General features: G+C 36.8%; 1 protein-coding gene across 1 annotated transcript; it reads left to right on the top strand.

The window, feature by feature from the left end:
- The first annotated feature begins 668 nt into the window (after positions 1–668).
- Positions 669–22,572, top strand: LOC121729305 (ATP-dependent RNA helicase bel). Its single transcript, XM_042117775.1, has 13 exons — positions 669–893; positions 4,752–4,839; positions 8,337–8,510; positions 10,082–10,419; positions 11,445–11,591; positions 12,447–12,658; positions 14,206–14,331; positions 14,754–15,108; positions 15,261–15,387; positions 15,551–15,703; positions 16,663–16,858; positions 20,352–20,521; positions 21,021–22,572. Exons 1-13 carry the CDS (start codon positions 849–851, stop codon positions 21,131–21,133), a joined length of 2,244 nt encoding a protein of 747 aa, XP_041973709.1. The 5' UTR covers positions 669–848; the 3' UTR covers positions 21,134–22,572.
- Positions 22,573–22,795: the final 223 nt, after the last annotated feature.

The following is a 22,795-nucleotide window of genomic DNA, read 5'->3' on the forward strand; positions in this document are numbered from 1 at the left end:
CTTCTAAACCAAACGTCCAATTTTAATCATTCAAAGACCAAATATTGTCCACATAAACTGTACTTTGAGATGAAATAATTTATTTTGATAAGGATTATTATCATGAGTAAAATAAATGCATTTAAATGTAGTCCAAAAAAAATCAAGATTTTTAAATAAAAATATGGTTGTTGTACCTCACTTGACATAGATAGGTAGGTATAGTGTGTCGCGGACATTTTTGTAGATATTTATAAGATCTACATATACTTAGAACATTGTATGGTTCTATCTTTTATAGTTTAGGCAGCGTACGCAAAATAAGTAAATTTTCTGGTTGTTTCCGAAAAAGTGAAATATCTTACGGAACCCTATATTTTCCAAAATAAAAAGTAGCTTATGTTACTCGTAAATAATGTAGCTTTCGAATGGTGAAAGAATTTTTAAAATCGGTCCAGTAGTTTTTGAGCCTATTCGTTACAATTAAACAAACAAACAAACAAACAAAGTTTACCTCTTTATAATATTAGTATAGATAGGATTCAGGACGACAGTATATAAATAAGTCTATGATTCCGGATGAAAGAATAGTCAACTCAGTCAAGTCAAGCAAGTCAGTCAAGTTTTCTGAAAGATAGATGTCGCTCGTGATCGCTGCTTTTGACTTAAAAAATTTAAATCTTGCAACATTGCAAATCACAAATGAGAACAAAAAAGCAAAAACTGCGAATGAAAAGTGGTTTCGGTGAAAAATTTTAGCCTGTTCATGTGATTTTGTGATTTGTGTTTGTGCTAAATTTATTGTAGACTGAGTTTTTATAATATTTTTGGAGCAACGTTCCGAAAAACACGTACTGCTTGGTAGTAATATGAGTAATGTTACCAACCAAAATGGAACAGGTCTAGAGCAGCAGGTCGGTGCCTCATGTACTTTTATGCTTTGTATTGATTTTTCCTTTACTAAATGAAAATCTAATTACCTACGATTGAAGCACACAGAACTTCCGATTATAATGCAGGAGAAATCCATTAGAGATGATTCATTTCTAAGAATTTTAGGTAAATTATCTTTACGTGTCTACAGTCTAGCTCTACCAACATGGCGACTACTTCTCTAGGGTACCTTGACGATTAGATTTTATAGATTCCCATCATAGGTTATTATCAGCACAATGTAATTCTAAAGTTTTACCCTGAGCTACGTCATACGTCAAAAATATACTTACCTTTCGTTTCGGCCTTACGTTTTTCATTCACTAAAACTACATGTGCTCTGAAATAAAATACACGATAAAATGCTTTAAATTCAATATCTTTGTATGTTGAGCACACTCAAACTATTATTTACTTAAAAAAATAAATCTTGCAAATAATCCTTGTTCTATCAATTGCTTGAAACTTACTGTTTCACTTTGGATGAAAATTTCGTTCAAATTGGCTCCCTAATACTAATGTTATAATTAATTTAGTAATTTTAAATGTTATGATGCCTTCCGGATCTCTTTATTGATGTCTTACTTTTTTCTAATTCATACCTACATCAAGTAACTAATGTTACAGTTATTGCATATTTTAAACAATGGTTTTCATAAAATGTAGGACAAACCTGTCAACTGTGCTTATATAAAATTTCTAATGCAAAAGAAGAGCAAAATTTGTTCCATAGAAAGTTATACACTGTGATGAGTCATACTTCCTTGTTGAAATAAAATTATAAGGTTAAAGTGTCATTGTGTACTGATAATTTAAAAATCATAAGTTATAACAGTAATAAATGGACAGAATAACTTAATTCATCAAGCCCCATATGGTCACCGGTGACCAAGACACAATAGAAATTCTATTGTGTCACGTTTTTCCATGATCAATGGGTTAAGGCTTATTTAAAGAATAGCTTGCTTCGTTGTTTCCATAATCTTTAAAAAAAAAAGTCCTCTCACTTTATGGAAAGGTTTTTGGCAAATTATGGTTGGAACGGGATTTTTTTACGTCTAGCAAAACAAAAGTATAATACAAATCTATTGAGAGCATACTTTGCATTCTTTGCCTATGACCTTGCTATTTCATAACTTATTTAGTCCGATAGCTAGTTGATCCTTAAGGACGCTTTTACATTTTTTCACAAATATCAGTGATTTTCAGGTACCGCACCATTTTAAAGAATTAGGAGTCACACTGCGAGTATATTTTTGTTTCAAATGAAAGATAATATATTCATCTCTACGTGTATACTATAAAATATTAATAGCCACATACAAAATTTTCACATAAATACGTTTTACCCATCACAATAATCACAAAAGATTAAAAAAAATGGGGCTTGATAAGGTACCGTTATAGCTAAATACACTGAACTAAGGAAAATAAATATACAAAAAATTGTTTCTTATTTAGTCCCCTTATACGAATAGCTAAATATTTTATAAAAAATAAATAACATTTCCATTTATAAGAAAAATAAGAAACACTAAAATTTCTTCATACATTTTCGCCCTATCAAGAACGCGGCGAGCGTCGTAATCGCCACTGTACAAGGCGCGCTGACATTGAATGTTATTTTAATGTCCTTAACGTCGATATTCGTACTGACCTGCTAATTTTTGAGATAGTGTCCTTAATACATTGTGTTCATTGCTTATAACAACTATTGAGTCTAACTTCCGAAGTTATGTGATTCAAAGCAGTAGTAATGTGAATTTTTAAAGTTTGTGGTTTTGGAAATAATGTTATCCCCTTTAATTTGCAATATTGCATAATTTAGTAATAAACAAATAATTAAATTAAAACAAGAACCTTTTAACAATCACAGGGGGTGAATATACTGATAACAATTATTTTGTTTGACATGTACATATTGTTGTAATCAAACTACGAATAATAAAAAGTAAGGAAACGTAACTCCCATACTTAACCGTTTTAAATTTGGCTCCTTTTTGAACACTAAAATATGACAACTCAGATTTTTCGCCAAGGTTGTATCCCAGGTAACGTATCATAATATTGCGCGCCAGACGACAGCCTGCACGGTTATTGTCATTGTCATAGTTATGAAACAATAATTGTCAAAAGCGGATAGTATTATGCAGTATATACCAAGCACATCTACTATCACGAAGAAACGAGCATATAATTATTTTAAAATCAAACATTTTCCTCTGATCCTTAAGACATCGATAATAATAATATACATGTAATAATTATGAATAAACCTTGTACGACTCGGGCGAATCTAAAACTGTCCGAGCACCTAGAGAAGACGTTTTGAGATTACGAAAATCTATGTGCTAAATTATTACAGAATTGAAATTAAAAACTTGCGTAAATTTGGTATTTATAACTCACAATTAATATAATATTTTAATAACAGTTAGCAATTTTTTATTTTTGTTCATTTACAATATTAAAGGAAATACTTATTTGTTTTTGTCTATTGAATGTAATTAATTATTACATTGTTTTTAGCAAGAAATATGAGAATACCATCTTTTACGCATTTAGTATAATGTCAGCCAGACCCTAAAAATTCGTGTATGATTAAATTGTTACATCTTGCATAACATTGTCCATGGCGACTTCGTAAAAATTTTGTAATTATATTATTTTTTGATTATTGCACTTTTAGAATAACATGTAAATTTAATAAGACAAACACAAAGAGACCAGCTTAATTTTACGCAAATACCCTAGCATCCAACTTAAATTAATCATCTTTTTTGGGTCGACAAAAATACAAGAAATTGAAGCGTAATTTATATGATTCACTAACAGATGAAAGGTTATTCCTGTATTAAAAGTCGTATATGTATGACTTCTACACCATTTCACAGGTCATCTAGGCATTTTAACAACAAAAATATTGTAAAAAGCTACGTGAAAAGTAAGTAAACAATCCTATGTAAACAAATTGTAAAATGAGTTTGACAAAATTGTCATGTCAACCTAGTTGAATGTCACTCGAGTATATATACACGAAAAATGTGTACCGAATACATGCATAAATATGCATGCATGGGTCACATTTTGTAGCCTTTTGGTGCACTTTTGGTGCACTTTTTTTGACGGAGTTACTCTTCCTTAGTTTTTATTATTCGTAGTAATCAAACCACATATTATGGTAATTAAAGACATGAGTGGATAAAGTGGGTAAAGTAAAATTTAAAAATTACCCTCGTTTTTAGGGTTCCATCCATACCCATAGGGTCAAAGCGGGTCCCTATTACGAAGACTTCGATGTCTGTCTGTCTCCAGGCTATAAACTTAAGAATGGTAATAGCTAGAAAGTTGAAATTTCTACAGATTGTGTATTTCTATTGCCGCTATATAAATACTAAAAACAAAATAAAACAAATATTTAAGGGGCCCCATACAACAAACATGATTTTTTTTGCAATTTTTTGCTCGATATCAATGATGGCAACAAGTAGACACCTGAAATGTTAAAAAAATACTCAATTTTATTTATACTTCAATAATTAATAATAAAATAAATAATTATGGGGGGCTCCCATACAGAAAAACACCATTTTTGCCTATTTTTGCTCTAGAATGGTACGGAACCCTTTTTTTGTATAAATGGAGCCTTTGGGACCAGGAAAATGATTTGAAATAAAAAAATGCAGTCTATATAGATCTATATATAATATATTAGCCAAATTATAAGGGAAAAAATGCATTATGCAAGGTTTGTTCAAATTCTAAGGGAAAAAATACAAGGTTTTCCTCCTATCTTAATACTACATATTTTATATAATATCTTTTTTATATATTTCTAGCTTGCTGGTCTGGACTTGCAGCCTCAGGCTCCAAAGAGTGCTGGCCGCTATATCCCTCCGCATCTGCGTAGGCAATTGGAGGCCAAAGGTAATTATTTTAAAAACATGTCTTTATAATATCATATCATTACCAAATGTTATAGATCTAATTTCTGCACTTAGTTACTTGCTACACAAACATATTATAATATAGTTGAAAAGGTGTATGAAATATGAATGCACTCGGAGACATTTAATGATTAGCAGCTTTAATTTAATGATATTCAATTTAATAAAAAGAAAAAACTAAATCGATTTTTGTTAGGCCATTAATGTATTTTCATCTGATCCCATGCATTCAGACTTCTAAATAATATGGAATATGGAAAATGTGTACCTATGCAACCAGCCAGGCCATGTCATGAATGCAAATGTCAAAATTGGCCAATGATAATATTTTATTGATATCATGATATTTCCAACTCTAGATTACTTCTTGTGTATTAAAGCGTCAATAAAGAAAAAAAAAACTGAATGAGTGTACTTTATTTGAATTCAATCGTAATGGTATTTTCCGTTACTTAACTAATGAGTCATGGTAAATGGCTTATCAATAAATTTAGGATTTCTCCTTTGCTTTTATAATACAGAGTGGTTAAAAATAATTTAATATATTATCATGATTGATTTATGTATTTGTTTTCTGTATCAATAATATTATATTTACCACAAAATAATATGTATTGCATTAAAAAAAACTATTGCACAACATTTTGTTATTAGACATAAAATTTTCTTTGTGACATAATATTTATATATTTGTTACTTATAGACTATAGTTTCGTGACCTTTCGTGACCTATTTAAATTTTGAATGCAATTTTAGAATTACAGAGATTTAGATGATACCATAATATGGGATGCTACACAAGAATCTGTACTTAATCTTATATCTTTAAACGAGCAATATATATATCGACGGGTGCAAAGTAAAAAAAGTCATCTGCAATTTTGAGTTTTTCGTTTTTTTGTAGAAACTAGCTTAAAATATCATGTTCTACAACATACCAAAAACAAAAATTCAAATATCACCTTATTTTTGGTACTTTTGTCACGTAAAAGAAGACATCTACTCTTGTTTTGTGAAATTGCACGATGTAGATGCGGATAACTACCGCTGGTCGTCTATACGCGGGACGCGCGGGGGTCATGTTATGCGGCATAAGCGGCTATCTGCCATATAGCTTTTTCTACGTTGCGATTGTGATTTAGATGTCTCAATTTACTTTTGCAAATTAGTATTGTTTATTATGTTTATGAGTACCTATTTATGTTAATTCTTATTGTTAGCTATATTAATTGACTTCTAATTTGTTACTGTTATTTTTTACTGTTTTTTCATGTTCAGAAAGTCCAAAACGACTTTTTAAAGAAGTTGAAAGTTTCCGGAACATAAGTGATAGATTTATCGAGCAAAATACTGTGTTGCCCGATGAAATTATTGAACATCTTATAGAAAACCTTGATGTGTCACCGATGAAGACAAATGAATATAAGTTAACTTTGTAAGATAAGTCCCCATGATCTGAATACTCTAGGCCAGTCACACCAGTTCACTCTCAGTCTGAAATATAAAATGATTTTGAAAATTTGTCGATCTCAGCAAATTAACAAATACGCCAACACCCTCAGAATACAGTTCATCACTTCAAGTCCGCCGCGTCCATTATCAGTATTAGATCAAAATATTATATATTCTTTTTTATTAAACAGATACTTTGATCTCATATAATCTATGACCTGCTTGAGTTTATTAACTCAAACAGGCCATCGAGTATATTGTCCCTCTCAAACTTTAAATCTTCTATAGACAACACCATTGATGCTTCTTCGGCAGTGGAGGCATCAAGTGAATGTTCTACGCCTTCCTCGTTAAACGGTAGAAAAAGACGTCAGTTAAATATTGATCTAAAGAAAAGGCGATTGAGAAATAAAGACACGTGTATTGATACGAGACGTAAATTACGACAAAATTTAGGTAAACAATTACATCAGTCCAGAAATGGTAAATTGCAACCTGCGTAACATCATATCCCGGCATTTGCAAGTTCTCGCGAAGTTTTTCTATTAACTTATCTTTGACCGGTTTTGGGATCTCTGTGATCACGAGAAGCAATTGAGAAATCGTTGAAATAAAATTTCATTTTGTGTTTTGAAGAATCGTATGCACCCCTCCGATGGTGTAAAACGTCCGGCGATGCTTATGATGTTATAATGAACCCATCATGCTTACAAGTGCCAAGTACAAAGACTTAATAAGCCTCTGCCTAAATTATAATAATTTACAACATAGTTCCTGTACTGATAATGATACTGAATAATTTTTAAATTAGTTTAAAATAATTAAAGTATTGACACAGAATTTCATTTTTGTTGTGAGAAAATACGATTTTTACGAAAGTAAATGAATGATTCCTAAGTATATCCATACTAATATTATAAATGGGAAAGTATGTTTATTTATTTATTTGTTTGTTTGTCCTTCCTTCACGCTCTAACGAAGAAACAAATCGTATTGTTTTTTGGCATAAACTTAATTGAAAGGATGAAAAGTAACATAGGCTACTTTTGGTCTTGGAAAAACATCATGTTTCTAAGGGAGCTTACGGGAATATTTGCAATTTACGCGATTTTCAAATTCCACGCGAGCGAAGCCGCGAGCAAAAGCTAGTATTTCATATTTTAACTCCCTTCTAAATCGTGTACCTTGCACCGAATCGACAACGTAGAAAAAGATATCTACGCAATTATGTTCTGAACTTGGTGTGTTTAAGATGTAAAACGTTTAACTACATATTTTAATAATATAACTTACTTGTAATAATAATATAAAGTGTTACACTTTACGTAGTTACTGATAATCGTACTAGTAATCGGTAAAAATACTTAATAAATATAATTTTTAATTCCCACGTAGAAACGACCAAGTGGTAGTTAACTCAGTTGTCATATTTTCAAGCGCAATGTAGATGCAGACAACTACAATATCTCGTAAATTAAACATAATTAGAAGAAATTAAATATACATGTGGATTAATTAATAAATAATGAAACAATGATGAAAATTTCAATAAATTTGATCGGAAATTGACAAAATGGGAGCATTTTTTCCTATTATGCGCTCTCCTGAAAAGTTGCTGTTTTGTAGATGACTCTTTTTACTTTGCACCCGTCGATATATATATATTATTGGAATCTCGGAATGAGCTCCAACGATTTTCATGAAATTTAGTTTTTAGGGGGTTTCGGGGGCGATAAATCGGTCTAGCTAGAAATAATTTTTAGAAAATGTCATTTTATTCGTGTTTTATCGAATAACGAGTAAAGCTCGGTCAAATAGCTAGTATAATTATAAATCATCATCTTATCTCATGGTCGGACCTCAATGGTATGGAAGGACCTTTCCATACCATTGAGGTCCGTCAGTCCGTCACAGTCGGACCTCAAAGTATTATAACCAAAGTTTCGTAGATTTCTACACCTCAAAAGATTGCTATCTAAAATTCCTTATCGTTTTGACTTATAGTATTTTAAACCTATTTTGTAGGTGAGGAACCTAAGCGCCCAAGCTTAGAGTCTCGTCCCAGCGACGCGAAGGACAACCGTTCACCATTAGGAGGCAACGCTAGGACGTACGACCGTGGTGGGCGGCGCGACGACCGCGACCGTGACCGCGACTTCGATCGCGGCTACGACTCGCGATTCCCGCGCAGAAACCGCGGTATGTGATGCTATAAAATACAAGTTAAATAGTCACCTCGTACTTAGGAAAAATATAATATTTTTGAAGTAGGTACCTAAGCTAGGGAACAAATTTTTTAACTTAAGGCGGGGATTAATCTCAATCCAAAACTATAACTTTGCACACAACCAAAGACCAAGCGTATACGCATCGCAATAAGATTCATTTTAGCTTAGCATAAAATTGAAGTCACTCAAACGGATTTTCTCTATTTTTCATGTTTTTTTTAAATATCTTTGGAAATAAACATTAAGAAACAAAATTGTTCGGTTATAAAAATTTTAATATAGATTTACTAACAATTTATTCAAATAAAATGTATAATTATCCTAGTTAATACTTATATTTCGATGAAATAGATTTTTATCAGAGGTGAGTTTGTAAATTAATTACAGCCAAACTATTAAGTTTTATTAAAATGTTTATGGTTTAAGGTATTTTAAATATTGTGCATTATACCTCATATTTTTTAAAACTTCGTTATTAAATTGGAACTAGGTAAACCGGAAGTCGCGGAATAACAAATTGAGGTTTATCCTCGCCTTAATCGTATAAACTGCTTCGATAAGTTAAAATTCTTAAGTTTATCCTCGCTTTTGCTTGTATCTTAAATTTCCCTTAAGGTAGCATTCCGATCGCTAGACCAATGTCGGTAGAAAATAATAATAATAATAATAATAATATCTATGGATGAAAATGAATGATTTAAATGAAAAATTAATTTAATCCACGATTCAACGCATGGTGCAATGTTTGTGGCGTCGTTGGCAAAACGAATATTTAACTAATTTACAACACCGTTACAAGTGGAATACCAAACATCCAGAAATTCCACTCGGTACCATAGTTCTTGTCAAAGATGACACACTTCCTCCGGGTAAGTGGCTTTTGGGTCGGATTGTAGAAAAACACCCTGGTGCAGATGGCATAACTCGAGTAGTAACGCTACAATACAAGAATAATTTATTCAAGCGACCTGTCGTGAAATTATGCCCTCTACCCCTGGATGATTCTTATGAATAATAAGATTATTTTTATTTTTTTTTGTCTTTTGTTAGTTCGTTAGTTTGTCAGATTTTAAGGACTTGAGTCGTCCTTGGCCGGCGGGATGTTAACGTTAGTTTTTACATGCATTACAACAATTAAACTATTGTCTTACGGATTAAAAAAAAAAAGCAATGTCACTTTTTCACAACATCTGTTTTTTGAGGTTAATTTTTTTATTGTAAAAGTTGTGATTCGAGTTTCAATAATTGTGCAAAAGTGTTCTTCTATAGTAATAAAATAGTATATTACAGAGTGTGAGTTTAAATCAACCATTTGGTGGTTATGGTATGGTTATTTGGTTGTTTTATTTTAATTTAATTTTCTTTATTTTTTTTTTAAATGAAACATAATATAGCTCCGAAGATCGGAATGCTACCTTTAGAGTCGGAATTGTAATTTTACACTGGCATGTAGGCGATAGGATGTTGATTGCACTATTTTCCGGTGTGTCTAAAAAGACAAGTATTGAAAATATTATTATATTGTATACTTTTCACTTGCAGGTCGTGATGGTGGCTATCAGAATGGCGAGTCGGAGCGGTGGGCGGAGCCGGATCGCGGCGGCGACCGCGGTGGCGACCGCGGCGGCGACCGCGGGGGCGACCGCGGTGGCGATCGCGGCAGCTGGGCCAGCGGCGGCGGCGGAGGCGGCGGCGGTCGCGGTGGCGGCGGTGGCGGGCAGTTCGGTGCGTCGCGCGACATCCGGCGCGACGAGGACTTCAACAGCGAACCGCCTCGCAACGACCGGTGGAAGGAGCCGGAGCCGCGCTCCGACGACACTCGCTCACACTCGCGCTGGCCTTCCGACGACGTGCGCCGCACATCGTCTCGCCGGGACGAAGTAAGCTGCTTCATATTGTAATCCTCTAAAGCAAGGGTGGCCAACACGCGGCCCGTCGTCTGTTACCTTGTGGCCTGCGGAGCCGAGCACATTTTTTAAAGTAAAAAAAACTACTTAAAATTACCTTATCATACCTACTATAAAAAGCAAACAAACACTTCTTTTCTTTTACTTTTAAAATCAATACATGCTTTATTTACATAAAATGGGCTGACTTTAAAATAAAGTACTAGCGCGTGACTGGGGTGTTTTATTTGCTTATTACAGTACATTTTTTTTGTTCTAAGCTCTAAGTTCTGATAGGAAAAATTAGTATCCGATTTTGACAGAACGCAGGCTTATCTGGCGCGCACTACGAGTATACATAAAATTTGGTAGTGCGGCCCGGGGTAAAATTCTACTTCCGAATTTTGGCCCAAGTGTTGAAAAGGTTGGCCACCCTTGCTCTAAAGTCCAATCCATAGTAATGTTGTAAATGCGCAAGTGTCGTATTGTCTGTGTAAAGTTTAAACCATTGAATGATTCAAGTTTTTTAAGATTCATAAGTTGATTCACTTTAAATTGTATAATTGAGGTTTTGTTGGTGGACGTTCCTATGCGAAGTCATCAAGTTATCTTCAGCAACATAAAAATAAAGAAGAATTTTTGAAATGCATTACATTTGAAATTGTAGGAATTTTTGATGCACCATCTATGAGACAGTGACATGACTAAGACTGAGAGAATGTGTGACCTGTCAAATACGTTGCAATCTACGAATAAACAAATAAAATAAGGAAAATGTTACTCTCATACTATTACCGTTTTAAATTTGGTTCCTCTCGAACTGTCATGTAAAGTCAGCCTAATACCGCTCAAGGTCACCTAAATATTGCAATTAATGTATTGAATTACTTTTTCTTAGTTTTTATTATTCCTAGGTTGGTAATTGCAATAAAGTTTTTGGGAAATGGAAATTTTAAAACTATGTTTATAGTTGTATTAAAGCTTGTTCATATAAAAAACTAACGTAAATCAAATTCCAGCAGAACGACTGGACTATTCCGCTGCCGCGCGACGAGCGACAGGAGTTGGATCTATTCGGGACGGGCAACACGGGCATCAACTTCTCCAAATACGAGGATATTCCTGTCGAGGCCAGCGGAGACAACGTGCCGGACTGCATTACAAGCGTGAGTTATGATCACTTTGATTTTGTGAAATTAAAGGTTATGCTGACCCACTACAAGCCATCGCCGTTGTGTAGACAGGGTATTGCCAGTGAATTGTCGGGCAGTAATACGCCATGCGCCATTTTCTTATAATATATTATCTTATAGAATTAATTCCATCATTCATATTGAATTAAGAACTTGATATTTATCCAAGTAGCATTTGGTAATCACAACAGCAAAGTTCAATAAAATATTATTTGATTAGAGCTTAGACCATAAAGTTAATATACCCAGCGGAATAGAGAAACAAAGGCAAAGCCAAGAGAGATGTCACTATTAGTAACACTGCGTGGTAAAAAGAGACGTGTGATACATGACAGCAGCACTCTTTTTTCGACGTCCAGTCGGCACGTGCCGCACGTTGACGATTTAATCTCATAGAATTCATGTTCAATCATGCTTGCAGCTTGTGTAAGTGTATACGTACACATGTTTTTCACACAGGTGAAAACCAATTTTGGTTTCTTTTGACAGCTCGAGATTGTTGCTCTATTCCGCTAGGTATATTAACTTTATGGTTTAGACATATCGCGTGGCTAAATGACATGGCAGTTGCGATGCTTCTACTAATTTTTAACAAATTTAAAGTAAAATATCTATCCTGAAGCAAGTTTTCCTCACATAATTAAGTACATAATTATACTACGCTTTTGAGAACTTAAGGCGTCATACCGTCATTTGTTACATTTCGAATCTTCATCGACTACATAGGGATGCGCGTGAGCCGACGCGTCTAGTGTTGCCCGCTCACATTTAACATAATATTCTTAATTTTTATGGACCAAGGTTATAACGATTCCATTTCGTTCACAGTTTGAGGATGTTAACCTGACGGAAATAATGCGCTCGAACATAGCCCTCGCCCGCTACGATAAGCCGACGCCGGTGCAGAAGTACGCGATCCCGATAGTGTTGGCGCGGCGCGACGTGATGGCGTGCGCGCAGACCGGCTCCGGCAAGACCGCCGCCTTCCTCGTGCCCATACTCAACCAGATGTACGAGGCCGGCCCGGTCAAGAACGCGGGGTAAGTAGCTAAGCTGAGCTCCTAGCTAGCAGATAACCTCTTGCCAAAACGTGTTCTTTACAGCTTTATATATCGCCGATCAAAAATGAAGTGTTGGCTAGGGACACCCTGTCTAGCATTAAAATACGTTACCATGGAAAAATATGTCGAAGAAATTAATTAAATTAAGAAATTTCAAAAACAACACCTGATTCAAAACTCTTATAAAAGTCAGAATCAGAAAAAAATATTAAACCGATTAAATCACTGTAATGCTGCGGCCGGACATGCGTAATGCTTCGTGCTATAGACGATACCATTGGACGATCTGCGTGTATCGCCCAATGGTATCGTCTCATAGCACGACGTTTCGTGACGATAGACGAATGTGCGGCCGCAGCATAATAATGTTGCTTAATCTTGAAGTATGTGCGTAAACCCAAATTTACCAAAACAAAAATAAAAGTAGATCAAAATCACACACACAGACACGACAAACTTATAACATGTTCTTGATAGATGGGTTAAACTCCTAGAATTTTCATTTTTTTAAGTACACTTTGGTGACAATAACTGGAGCCATATTTAAGCGGTCTAATCTTTGAGAGGCATCAATATCTAGATTGATAACTCTAAAACATTCTCAACAATGTCTTCTAGTGTTAGAGGCATTAGCAATAGCGGTAGAGTTATTTCTCTCTGTAAGGCTGTTTGCATTGATTTTGCAGTTACAGAATGAAATGACGCTGTTTTGGCCAGTGAGGCGTGACAATCAATTCTATTGTTTTGCTATATATAAAATGATTTAATCAAACATCTAAGTATTAAGTGTCACTTTATTACTAATAAAGTTACATAATATTTACACAGCATTAAAGGTTTGCTGTGTTTGTTTGTCATGTAACTTTTGCAATGTGTCAGATGAAGACTGGCAGACCTTATGCAGAGTGTTTCAAATAAGGTATTATCCGAAAGGACGTGACTCAGGGTCAGGAGGTCATTCTGAACAACTTTTGTTCTAAGACTTTTGGAAATTCACGAAAAAATTATTTCCTTTTCCATAGTAAAAAAGTCACGTGACCAACAAAGTTTCTATGGAGAATCAATATAATATTTTTTCGTGAATTTCCAAAAGTCGTAGAACCATATTTGTTCAGAGTGACTCCCTGAGTCACCCCCTTTCGGCTGTGCATGTACATTCCAGTGGTGCGTCAGGTTAATATAATGTAAAGATATACATCCCGGGATGTAATGTACATTAATATGACCGTGTTGTGCTGTTATATGTTTTAAATTGTAATTTTCCATCTTTTTAGTAAAAGATGGCCCCGTGCGAGTTTCTTACGCCGGTTCTTCTCGCCGGGTTAGTTCCCGAACCGGTGGTAGGCACCGTAGTATCGACGTTCGGTAAAGTTTTTGTAAAAAATTACTCCGAATAAAAATATTTTTGATTTTGATTTTGATTTTGTGTTAATATTTTAATCAGGTTATTGAGCGTTAAGAGGTGTAAAAAAATTTAATTAATACTGCAATATATTGGGTTAAACTTATATTTTTGTATGTTACAGACCCTATGTTCGGCGCAAGCAGTATCCGCTTGGGCTCGTGCTGGCGCCGACTCGCGAGCTCGCCACGCAGATCTACGATGAAGCCAGAAAGTTTGCTTACCGCTCCAAAGTGCGCCCCTGTGTCGTGTAAGTAATAAATAATTGTACTCTGTACCAACGATATCAAAATAATACGTTCTAATTCTGTACTATACTTTAATCGAAATAAGGGGGAAAAAAGTTTAATACTGACAATTTTATGTTATAAAATGTGACGTTTAGTGCTTCGATTCACTGTTTGGACTTTAACGCAAAATGTAGTTGCTATTTTAGATTTCTGTTATATTCTATAATATAACTTACCCTAACCTTATTACCTGCAAGAGTAGGCGGATTTAGCGGTTTAAAGCTGCGCGTCCACTGGATCAGAATCGGAGCGTACGTAGCGCAGCTTAAGCGTTAACAGACAGACCGAGAGATAGAAACGCTTTCCCATATTTTATATTATTAGTATGGATATGATTATCATTTACCAAGTCTGTAATTAATTTTCTATTCTTGTTTGACAGTTACGGCGGCTCGCCGATCCCAGACCAGCTGTACGAGTTGGAGCGCGGCTGCCACCTGCTCGTCGCGACGCCCGGCCGCCTCGTCGACATGCTCGTGCGCGGCCGCGTCGCCCTCGACCACTGCCGCCATCTCGTGCTAGACGAGGCCGACAGGATGTTGGACATGGGCTTCGAGCCGCAGATCCGCAAGATCGTCGAGTGCCACACCATGCCGAAGACCGGCGAGCGGCAGACGCTCATGTTCTCCGCTACGTTCCCCAAACAGATCCAAGTCCTGGCGCAGGACTTTCTGCATAATTACGTGTTCCTCGCGGTCGGCCGTGTCGGTTCCACTTCGGAGAATATTACGCAGAAGGTGAGAATCTGTGTGAAGTGAGTGAAGCCTCTAAACTCGAAAACCTCCGACCAAGGCGAAGCTAGTAATTAAAAAACTCGAAACTTAGCGCGATTCAGGATTATGCCGTTTAATGGCCCGCCACAGAGTTGACATTTTTGTTTTGTACACAGGTCGTATGGGTGGAGGAGCAAGACAAGAGATCGTTCCTGCTGGATCTCCTGAACGCGTCCAACCTGCTCCAGCGTCAGCGCCCCGAAGAAGATCAATTGACGCTCGTTTTCGTCGAAACGAAAAAAGGTAATGTTTTGTAAAGGGGTATGAAGATTTTTATATGGAGCCTGGCCGACCTAATGTCCGCCATTGTGATCACAATTTTTTTTCAAAAATGGATAGCTAATAGCTATATACTTTGGTAGCTCATATCTTATATAGCCTTCACAAACTGTTAATGTGTTAACAGGTGCCGACCAGCTAGAAGAGTTCTTGGACGTGGATGGTTACCCGGTGACGTCGATCCACGGCGACCGCACGCAGCGCGAGCGCGAGGAGGCGCTGCGCCGCTTCCGCACCGGACAGACGCCAATACTCGTCGCCACCGCCGTCGCCGCTAGAGGTCGACTCTATTTACTATTACTTTTATTCTTTTCTAAATATTAAATTCTTCTTAGCACCAAAAATCATTTATCAAGTACTCAGCCCCAGATCTTCAATTTTTTTCAGGCGGGGCAAAAACTGAAAAATGCCGCCCCGCCTACCTATGTTTTTTTTTACATTTATCACCCATATAATTTCAGCTACCAATATGTAGGATATATATTTAACAGGGTAGGGTTTAAAAGCAAGTGGGAGCCGGGCGCGTATTTCGAACTATGCCTACGCGCCTCGCGAATAATAAATGTTCGTGCACGGTGCAACACGTCTCACTCCGCGCTCAGGGTATAGGTCAAGTTGATATGGCCATAAATTGCTGTACTTGTGCTATTATTTATTCCGTGGTCAAAGTTAAATAAATGATGAGTTGGTCCATTGGTCCGTGAAGTGTCAATTTGGCCGCCCCCTGAATTTGCCGCCCGGGACATAGGCCCCGACTTCCCCTACTCTAGATCCGGGGCTGCAAGTACTATACTCAAAGACCAAAGGATTTGTTACAATGGTTAAGGTGTGATGTCGTAATAGATAGACACTCTTGCATAATAATGAAAATTAATATTATATATTAATAATATGGAGGTGAATTAAATAGAAGAAGAGGCGACGTTCGGTATTTTTATTAACTATAGCACCATAAAACTTAGAAACAATTACTCAATATGCTAATCATGTTTTGTAATTTATATCTGTGATGCGTTGTTGTAAGATACGACAGCGCAATTTGCAATATAATAATGTGACTACCCGTCGCCTTCACTTTCTTCGTCGACAATTCGTTGAAACATCGCGTCCGATGACGTGGTTTGCCTTAAAAATGTATGTAAAACGCAATTACTTTTTTCAGTTCAGTGTAGTAACATTAGTGTGACCTCACTTTAACCGTTCTAAAAGCCAACATACTTTATACACTCCCGTCTCCAGGCTTGGACATCCCGCACGTGCGCCACGTGATCAACTTCGACCTGCCGTCGGACGTGGAGGAGTACGTGCACCGCATCGGGCGTACCGGCCGCATGGGCAACCTCGGCGTGGCCACCTCCTTCTTCAACGACTCCAACCGCGGCCTCGCCCGGGACCTCGTGGAGCTGCTCATTGAGGCTAAGCAGGATGTGCCCAAGTGAGTACATCATAATATTGCAATATTTGAAGACGTAAGTGGAAGAACCAGGTAAGTAACAGTTAAAAAAATTGCCGTTTTTTCTGCAGTGGAAGAACTACATAAGTAACATTTTAGTACATAAGGACAATTACTCATTTTTTCCCTCATAATTCGAACAAACCTTGTAACTTATCTACTTCATTATCTGGCTACACATAAAATCCAGTTTTATTTATTTTAAATATTTTTTCCGGTTTATACGCCTCTAGTCCACTACGCTAAATGCTACTACGCGCGACGCGATTTATTGTGACTCCTTCGCATTCGAGTCAATTCAGACCACAATGCGACGCGTAGATGCATTTCTAAATTTGTACTGACAGATTTCGTGACCGTGAGACGTCTTGGAAATCTGTCAAATCCATTCAAATTTAGAAATGCATCTACGCGCGATGCGATTTATTGTGACTCCTTCTAGACCTGGATCCCAGAAGGATAAGACATAACTTACTCTCTAATGGATGAAACCATAGGTTATTAGTAGTGCCTCGTGTACTTAGAATACCTGCGAATTTGTGTAGCTCTAAGTGTGACACCTGGTCAGGTACCAGGAACCAAAGCGGACTAAAAAATGAGTCTTACTTTACTTATTTTCAAATGGCTAATGTTTATATATAATTTGTAGATTATTGTTCTGAACTAGTATCATGTAGTGTAAGACACTTTTCAATGACCAAAACTATTGCCAGACGTTTTGAAAATAACTTTGTTGCTATTTTTTTAGGCATTATTTTTATTTTATAAATTAATATAACACCTTAGAAAACAATACGATATTGCAAGAATTTATTTTCTACTAGCTGTTGTCCGCGACTTTGTCCGTGTCAGCATACTGCATAGTATAATAACAAAGATGGACAATTTTCCCCTGTTTCCTTACCCAAAGGGTAAAAACGGGACCCGATAACAAATATATTTCAGCCCTGTCCGTCCGTCTGTCTGTCCATATCCAGACTGTACCTACCCTTTCTAACATGTAGTGAATATTATTAAAGTATGGATACAATTGAGTATTTTTTGGTCATATACCTAGTCAAGTGCCTATCTAGTACCTAGTAGCCTAGTAAGTACAAAATATTAAATACACTAAACTGTGCAGTGTACACACTGTCCAACATAAGTCGCGGACACGACCTTGAACGTTCGGACTTCCGAACAGAATCTGACTGGATGTTTTTGCATCCGCGAACGTCCGGCTGACGGATGCGGCTTAACAATGTTGTAAGCCGCATCCGTTAGCCGCGAATCGCGACTCATGGATGCGTCCGATAATTTGTTTCTAGCTTAAGGCGACACCTTGATAATTTGGATGTGGGCTGTAGCGATATCGATTTTTCTCAGCAATGACTAAAGCTAAGAAATTAAAGTTCATTGTCAGTATTCATTATGTCTTTGTCTTTGAATTACCCATAGCATAACACGATTGGTCAACTTTTATAACACAGAATAATAAACCAAAAAGACCTCTGTAAAAAAAGGGATTCCTATTTTGCCAACAGAGGAGAGTGATTAAAGCTTCCAAATTTTTTACATAATATTATATTAGTTCAAGCATACACTTTATTTTGCCCATAGCTTATATGAAATGTATATTTTATAGTTTTTAAATTACGCGACAAAAACCATTTTGTCACTTACGCTCTTTCCATTTTTTGCTGTTCCATTGCTTGTTTACTATGAGAGACCGGCCCAGCCGCAATACAAAACAAGCAATCTAAAACGTATCCAACACGGCTTTTTACTTTAACGCGGTGTTACCTTAGCTCAGGGTTTTTCAAACTTTCGGATCCACGAACCCCTGTTACAATTTCCAGATAACAGCGAACCCCTTACTAACTAATGAAAACACATAAAGTGCCAAAAGAGTGCCGCGCGTGCCTGCTAGTTATCAAGCCAACATTACGTGAATCTTGTCGCGAACCCCCTGCCGTCGAATGGCGAACCCCTAGGAGTTCGCGAACCCAACTTTGAGAAACCTTGCCTTAGCTGATGACGACAAGGATGATGACTGAAACAGGCAGTGTCGTGATTGGGTCGTGATTGGATGAACGAAGAAAATTAAAATTATTTTGTTGATGATTACGATGAATTAAATAACAGACAAATGCTTGCAGTTAATTATTATAATCATAGTAAAATATAATATTCTTTTATCTGATATCTTTTCTACAAAAAATAAAATGCCTTATAAAACGAAATAGCTCCAAATAGCTTTACTCTACATAAATTAACTTCAATATTTATTATTTAGAGATAACACCCGCAACTTCATTTCGCAAATTTCGGGATAAAAGTATCATATTTCCTAAAAAGTAAAGTATTTCCGTACCAAATTTCAGCAAAATTGGTTAAGCGGTGTTTGCGTGAAGAGGTTACAAACAGACACAGACATTTTTACACATTATGAGTGAGTGAGTGAGAGTGAGCATAGCTCCATGTAGAGCTTCACAAATTCGAAGGTATTCTAAGTACTTATGGTTTCATCCATATTGTGATAGTAAGTTGTCTTATCGCTCTGGGATCTGGGTCTAACTGGTAGGCACTTGACTAGGTATATGACCAAAAATACTCAATTGTATCCATACTTTAATAATATTCACTACATGTTAGAAAGGGGAGGTACAGTCTGGATATGGACAGACAGATAGACGGACAGGCTGAAATATCTTTGTTATCGGGTCCCGTTTTTACCCTTTGGGTGAGGAAACAGGGGAAAATTGTTCATCTTTGTTATTATACTATGCAGTATGCTGACACGGATAAAGTCGCGGGCAACAGCTAGTAGAAAGTAAATTCTTGCAATATCGTATTATTTTCTAAGGTGTTATATTAATTTATAAAATAAAAATAATGCCTTTGAAAAAAAATAGCAACAAAGTTATTTTTAAAACGTCTGGCATAGTTTTGGTCATTGAAAAGTGTCTTACACTACATGATACTTGTTCAGAACAATCATCTACAAAATATATATAAATATTAGCCATTTGAAAATAAGTAAAGTAAGACTCATTTTTAGTCCACTTTGGTTCCTGGTGTGACCCCTGGTCAGGTGACCAGGGGTCACACTTAGAGCTACACAAATTCGCAGGTATTCTAATTACACGAGGCACTACTAATAACCTATGGTTTCATCCATCAGAGAGTAAGTTATGTCTTATCCTTCTGGGATCCAGGTCTATTCGCATTCGGGTCAATTCAGACTACAATGCGTTATGACGTAGATGCATTTCTATTTTCTAAATATGTACTGAATTGACAGATTTCGTGACCGTGAGATGTCTTGAAAATCTGTCAAATCCATTCAAATTTAGGAATGCATCTACGCGCGACGCGTTGCGGTCTGAATTGACCCATAGAGTAGCATCCCAACCCAATATTGCTCATAAATACTATGTGGTTGGGGATAATTGTATATTTTTTGTGTTCATCACAATTTATTGTTTGTGTGTAGCTGGCTGACGAACACGGCAGCGGAGGGCCGTTCAGGCGGCGGCGGGCGTCGTGCCGGCAACCGCTCCGGCGGCGGCGGACGGTTCGGCGGCAGCGGCTTCGGCGCGCGCGATTTCCGTACCCAGCCGCGACAGTCCGGAGGGCGAGGACCGGGAGGATCTATGGGCTCCGGTAATTATACTATTAGAGAAGTTGATTCCTAAGCAGATGGCGGACGTAAGTAATTTGGTCGCGTTAAGTCAAACCCATCCTACTGATCACAGCTGACATTGAAATGACATAAGCCGACCACATGACGTAAGTCCGTCAATGCCTAGGAATTGATTTCCTCGATGGTACATGGTTGTAAACCTCTTTAGTCCTAATACCAACGAAATGAAGATATTTACACAATGAATACACTATAGCCATACAATCCTCCTTGTCCTTCCTTGTCTTATAAATGTTGGAAAAGCAGTTTGATAGACAAAGGATAGCTTATAAGACTGTCTACGAGCACTGTTTTGAACCTTCGTTTTTATTTTATTTTTATTTAACCGAACATTTTTTGGGGATAAAAAGTATCACATTATGCCCTTACCCGGGATTTGAAGTATCTCCAGACAGACAAACATACTTTCGCATTTATAATTTCAGTATGGATTACTCATATAATTTTTTATTTTTAAAGGTTTTGCGTACGGCGGCGGCTCTTACGGCGGCAACTACGGCGGGTCGTACGGCGGCGGCGGCGGCGGGGGCGGCGGCAACGGCGGCCCCGACTGGTGGGGCGGAGAGAACTAAGCCCCGCCCCCACCCCCTAGCGCCCAACAGTATCCCAGTTCCATTACACCAATGAGCCCTAATCCTGTTTACCTAGTGTCAAATTAAAAAGTAGTGTTTTGTCAAGGGGTTCACCAAATCCTAACTACAAAGCTATAAGAATTAAAATTCCATCATTGTTTGGTAAATACGTCATTTGTAAATGTATCCTTTCACACGATTTGATTCCTAGACCTCTGTTATACAGCTATAGTAGGTTATAATTGTCAGTTTCGAATACAAACTCCTTTTACCGTGTACATAATTTTTGTTGTTGCCAACGTTTTACGTATTTATTTATTTCTATATTAATTATAATTTCACGAAAGCTTGTTTTCGTATTGGAACTGGGCCTTCATCTTAGACGAAGCGCCATAATATACCGGATTTGTAATGAAGTTGCATGCGAATGCCGCAATAGCGAGCGTCTTGCTGCAACTTCAAGTTGTTGGACAGTAACATCGTCACAAAGCTCTCATGCAGTTCCCAGTAGTACTGTTGGCCGTATCCTAATAAACCTCTCGTGCAACGTTCGATTAATGTATTATTTTTAATGTTAATCTGAGAGTTGGACTGAAGCCCGCTATGTATAGTGTTGGTGCGGTGGCGTGCGAGCGCTGAATCTCACGCGCGCGTTCGCGGTCGGATCGCACGCTGCGCCGCATATCGCTGCGACAAATCTTTAATCTTTGTTGAGATATACTCGATGATAAGGGATATAGTAGTTAATACGCGTTTAAAATGTCTCTAAAATCCTAGGATTTTTGCGGTGTTACATTTTACAAGCTAAACTGGGATACCCCTAAGTAAATGAATTATATGAATTATGTTATATTAGTATTAAATATTTATTACGTTTGTCATTTTGTCACAATCGAAACTTAAATCATATTATTCGCAGCGTCACGCGGCGTAGTCTGTGATCCGATTTAGGCTGATGTTAACCGGCACTTAATCAGAGTTAAACTAATCGAGGTTAAGTTTTCGACAAATGGCGCTTTACATAAGCCTCTTAACCGTCATAGATTAAGCCCGAGGAACCTACGCGGGTGCTATTCTAACCAATCGCTCCTGCGGCCTACGGGCGTTTTATTATTTCTCGATGATGTGAAGTAGTCTATTAATGATAGAAATATTTTTGATGTCTGATCTGTATCGTGAAGTCGTTCGAATAATGTTTTTTCGATTCTAATTTATCTTCGCTGACTCACCACTTCCGAAACGGAGTTTTTGAAGCATTTAAAGCACCCTATCGTCTCAATGTAGCTATTCGACGCCGTAGCAAATAGTCGGGATACAGACGGTATCATAGTGAATATTTACGAGAATTTTGTCTGTAGAGATCCTATAAATGTAACATCTGTCACCGTTTCCATTTATAATTTCAATGTGATTTTACCAATAAAATTAAGAAACCAGAATGTTGTTTTTATTTATAAGTTTATTATTAGGATGTACCTGACCACTTTAATTTTTAAGTGAACGACACACGTCGACGGGTGCAAAGTAAAAAGAGTCATCTACAAAACAGCTACTTTTCAGGAGAGCGCATAATAGGAAAAAATGCTCCCATTTTGTCAATTTCCAATCAAATTTATTGAAATTTTCATCGTTGTTTCATTATTTATAAATTAATCCACATGT

This window comes from Aricia agestis, chromosome 8 (genome assembly GCF_905147365.1).
Source record: "Aricia agestis chromosome 8, ilAriAges1.1, whole genome shotgun sequence".
NCBI lineage: Eukaryota > Metazoa > Arthropoda > Insecta > Lepidoptera > Lycaenidae > Aricia > Aricia agestis.

What these genes read in the sequence shown, in the direction of transcription:
- LOC121729305 (XM_042117775.1), top strand. Translation starts at nt 849, where the DNA reads ATGAGTAATGTTACCAACCAAAATGGAACAGGTCTAGAGCAGCAG. An exon ending in CATCGTCTCGCCGGGACGAA is followed by an intron (nt 10,420 to 11,444) that starts GTAAGCTGCTTC and finishes ATCAAATTCCAG; the next exon opens with CAGAACGACTGGACTATTCC. An exon ending in TTTCGTCGAAACGAAAAAAG is followed by an intron (nt 15,388 to 15,550) that starts GTAATGTTTTGT and finishes ATGTGTTAACAG; the next exon opens with GTGCCGACCAGCTAGAAGAG.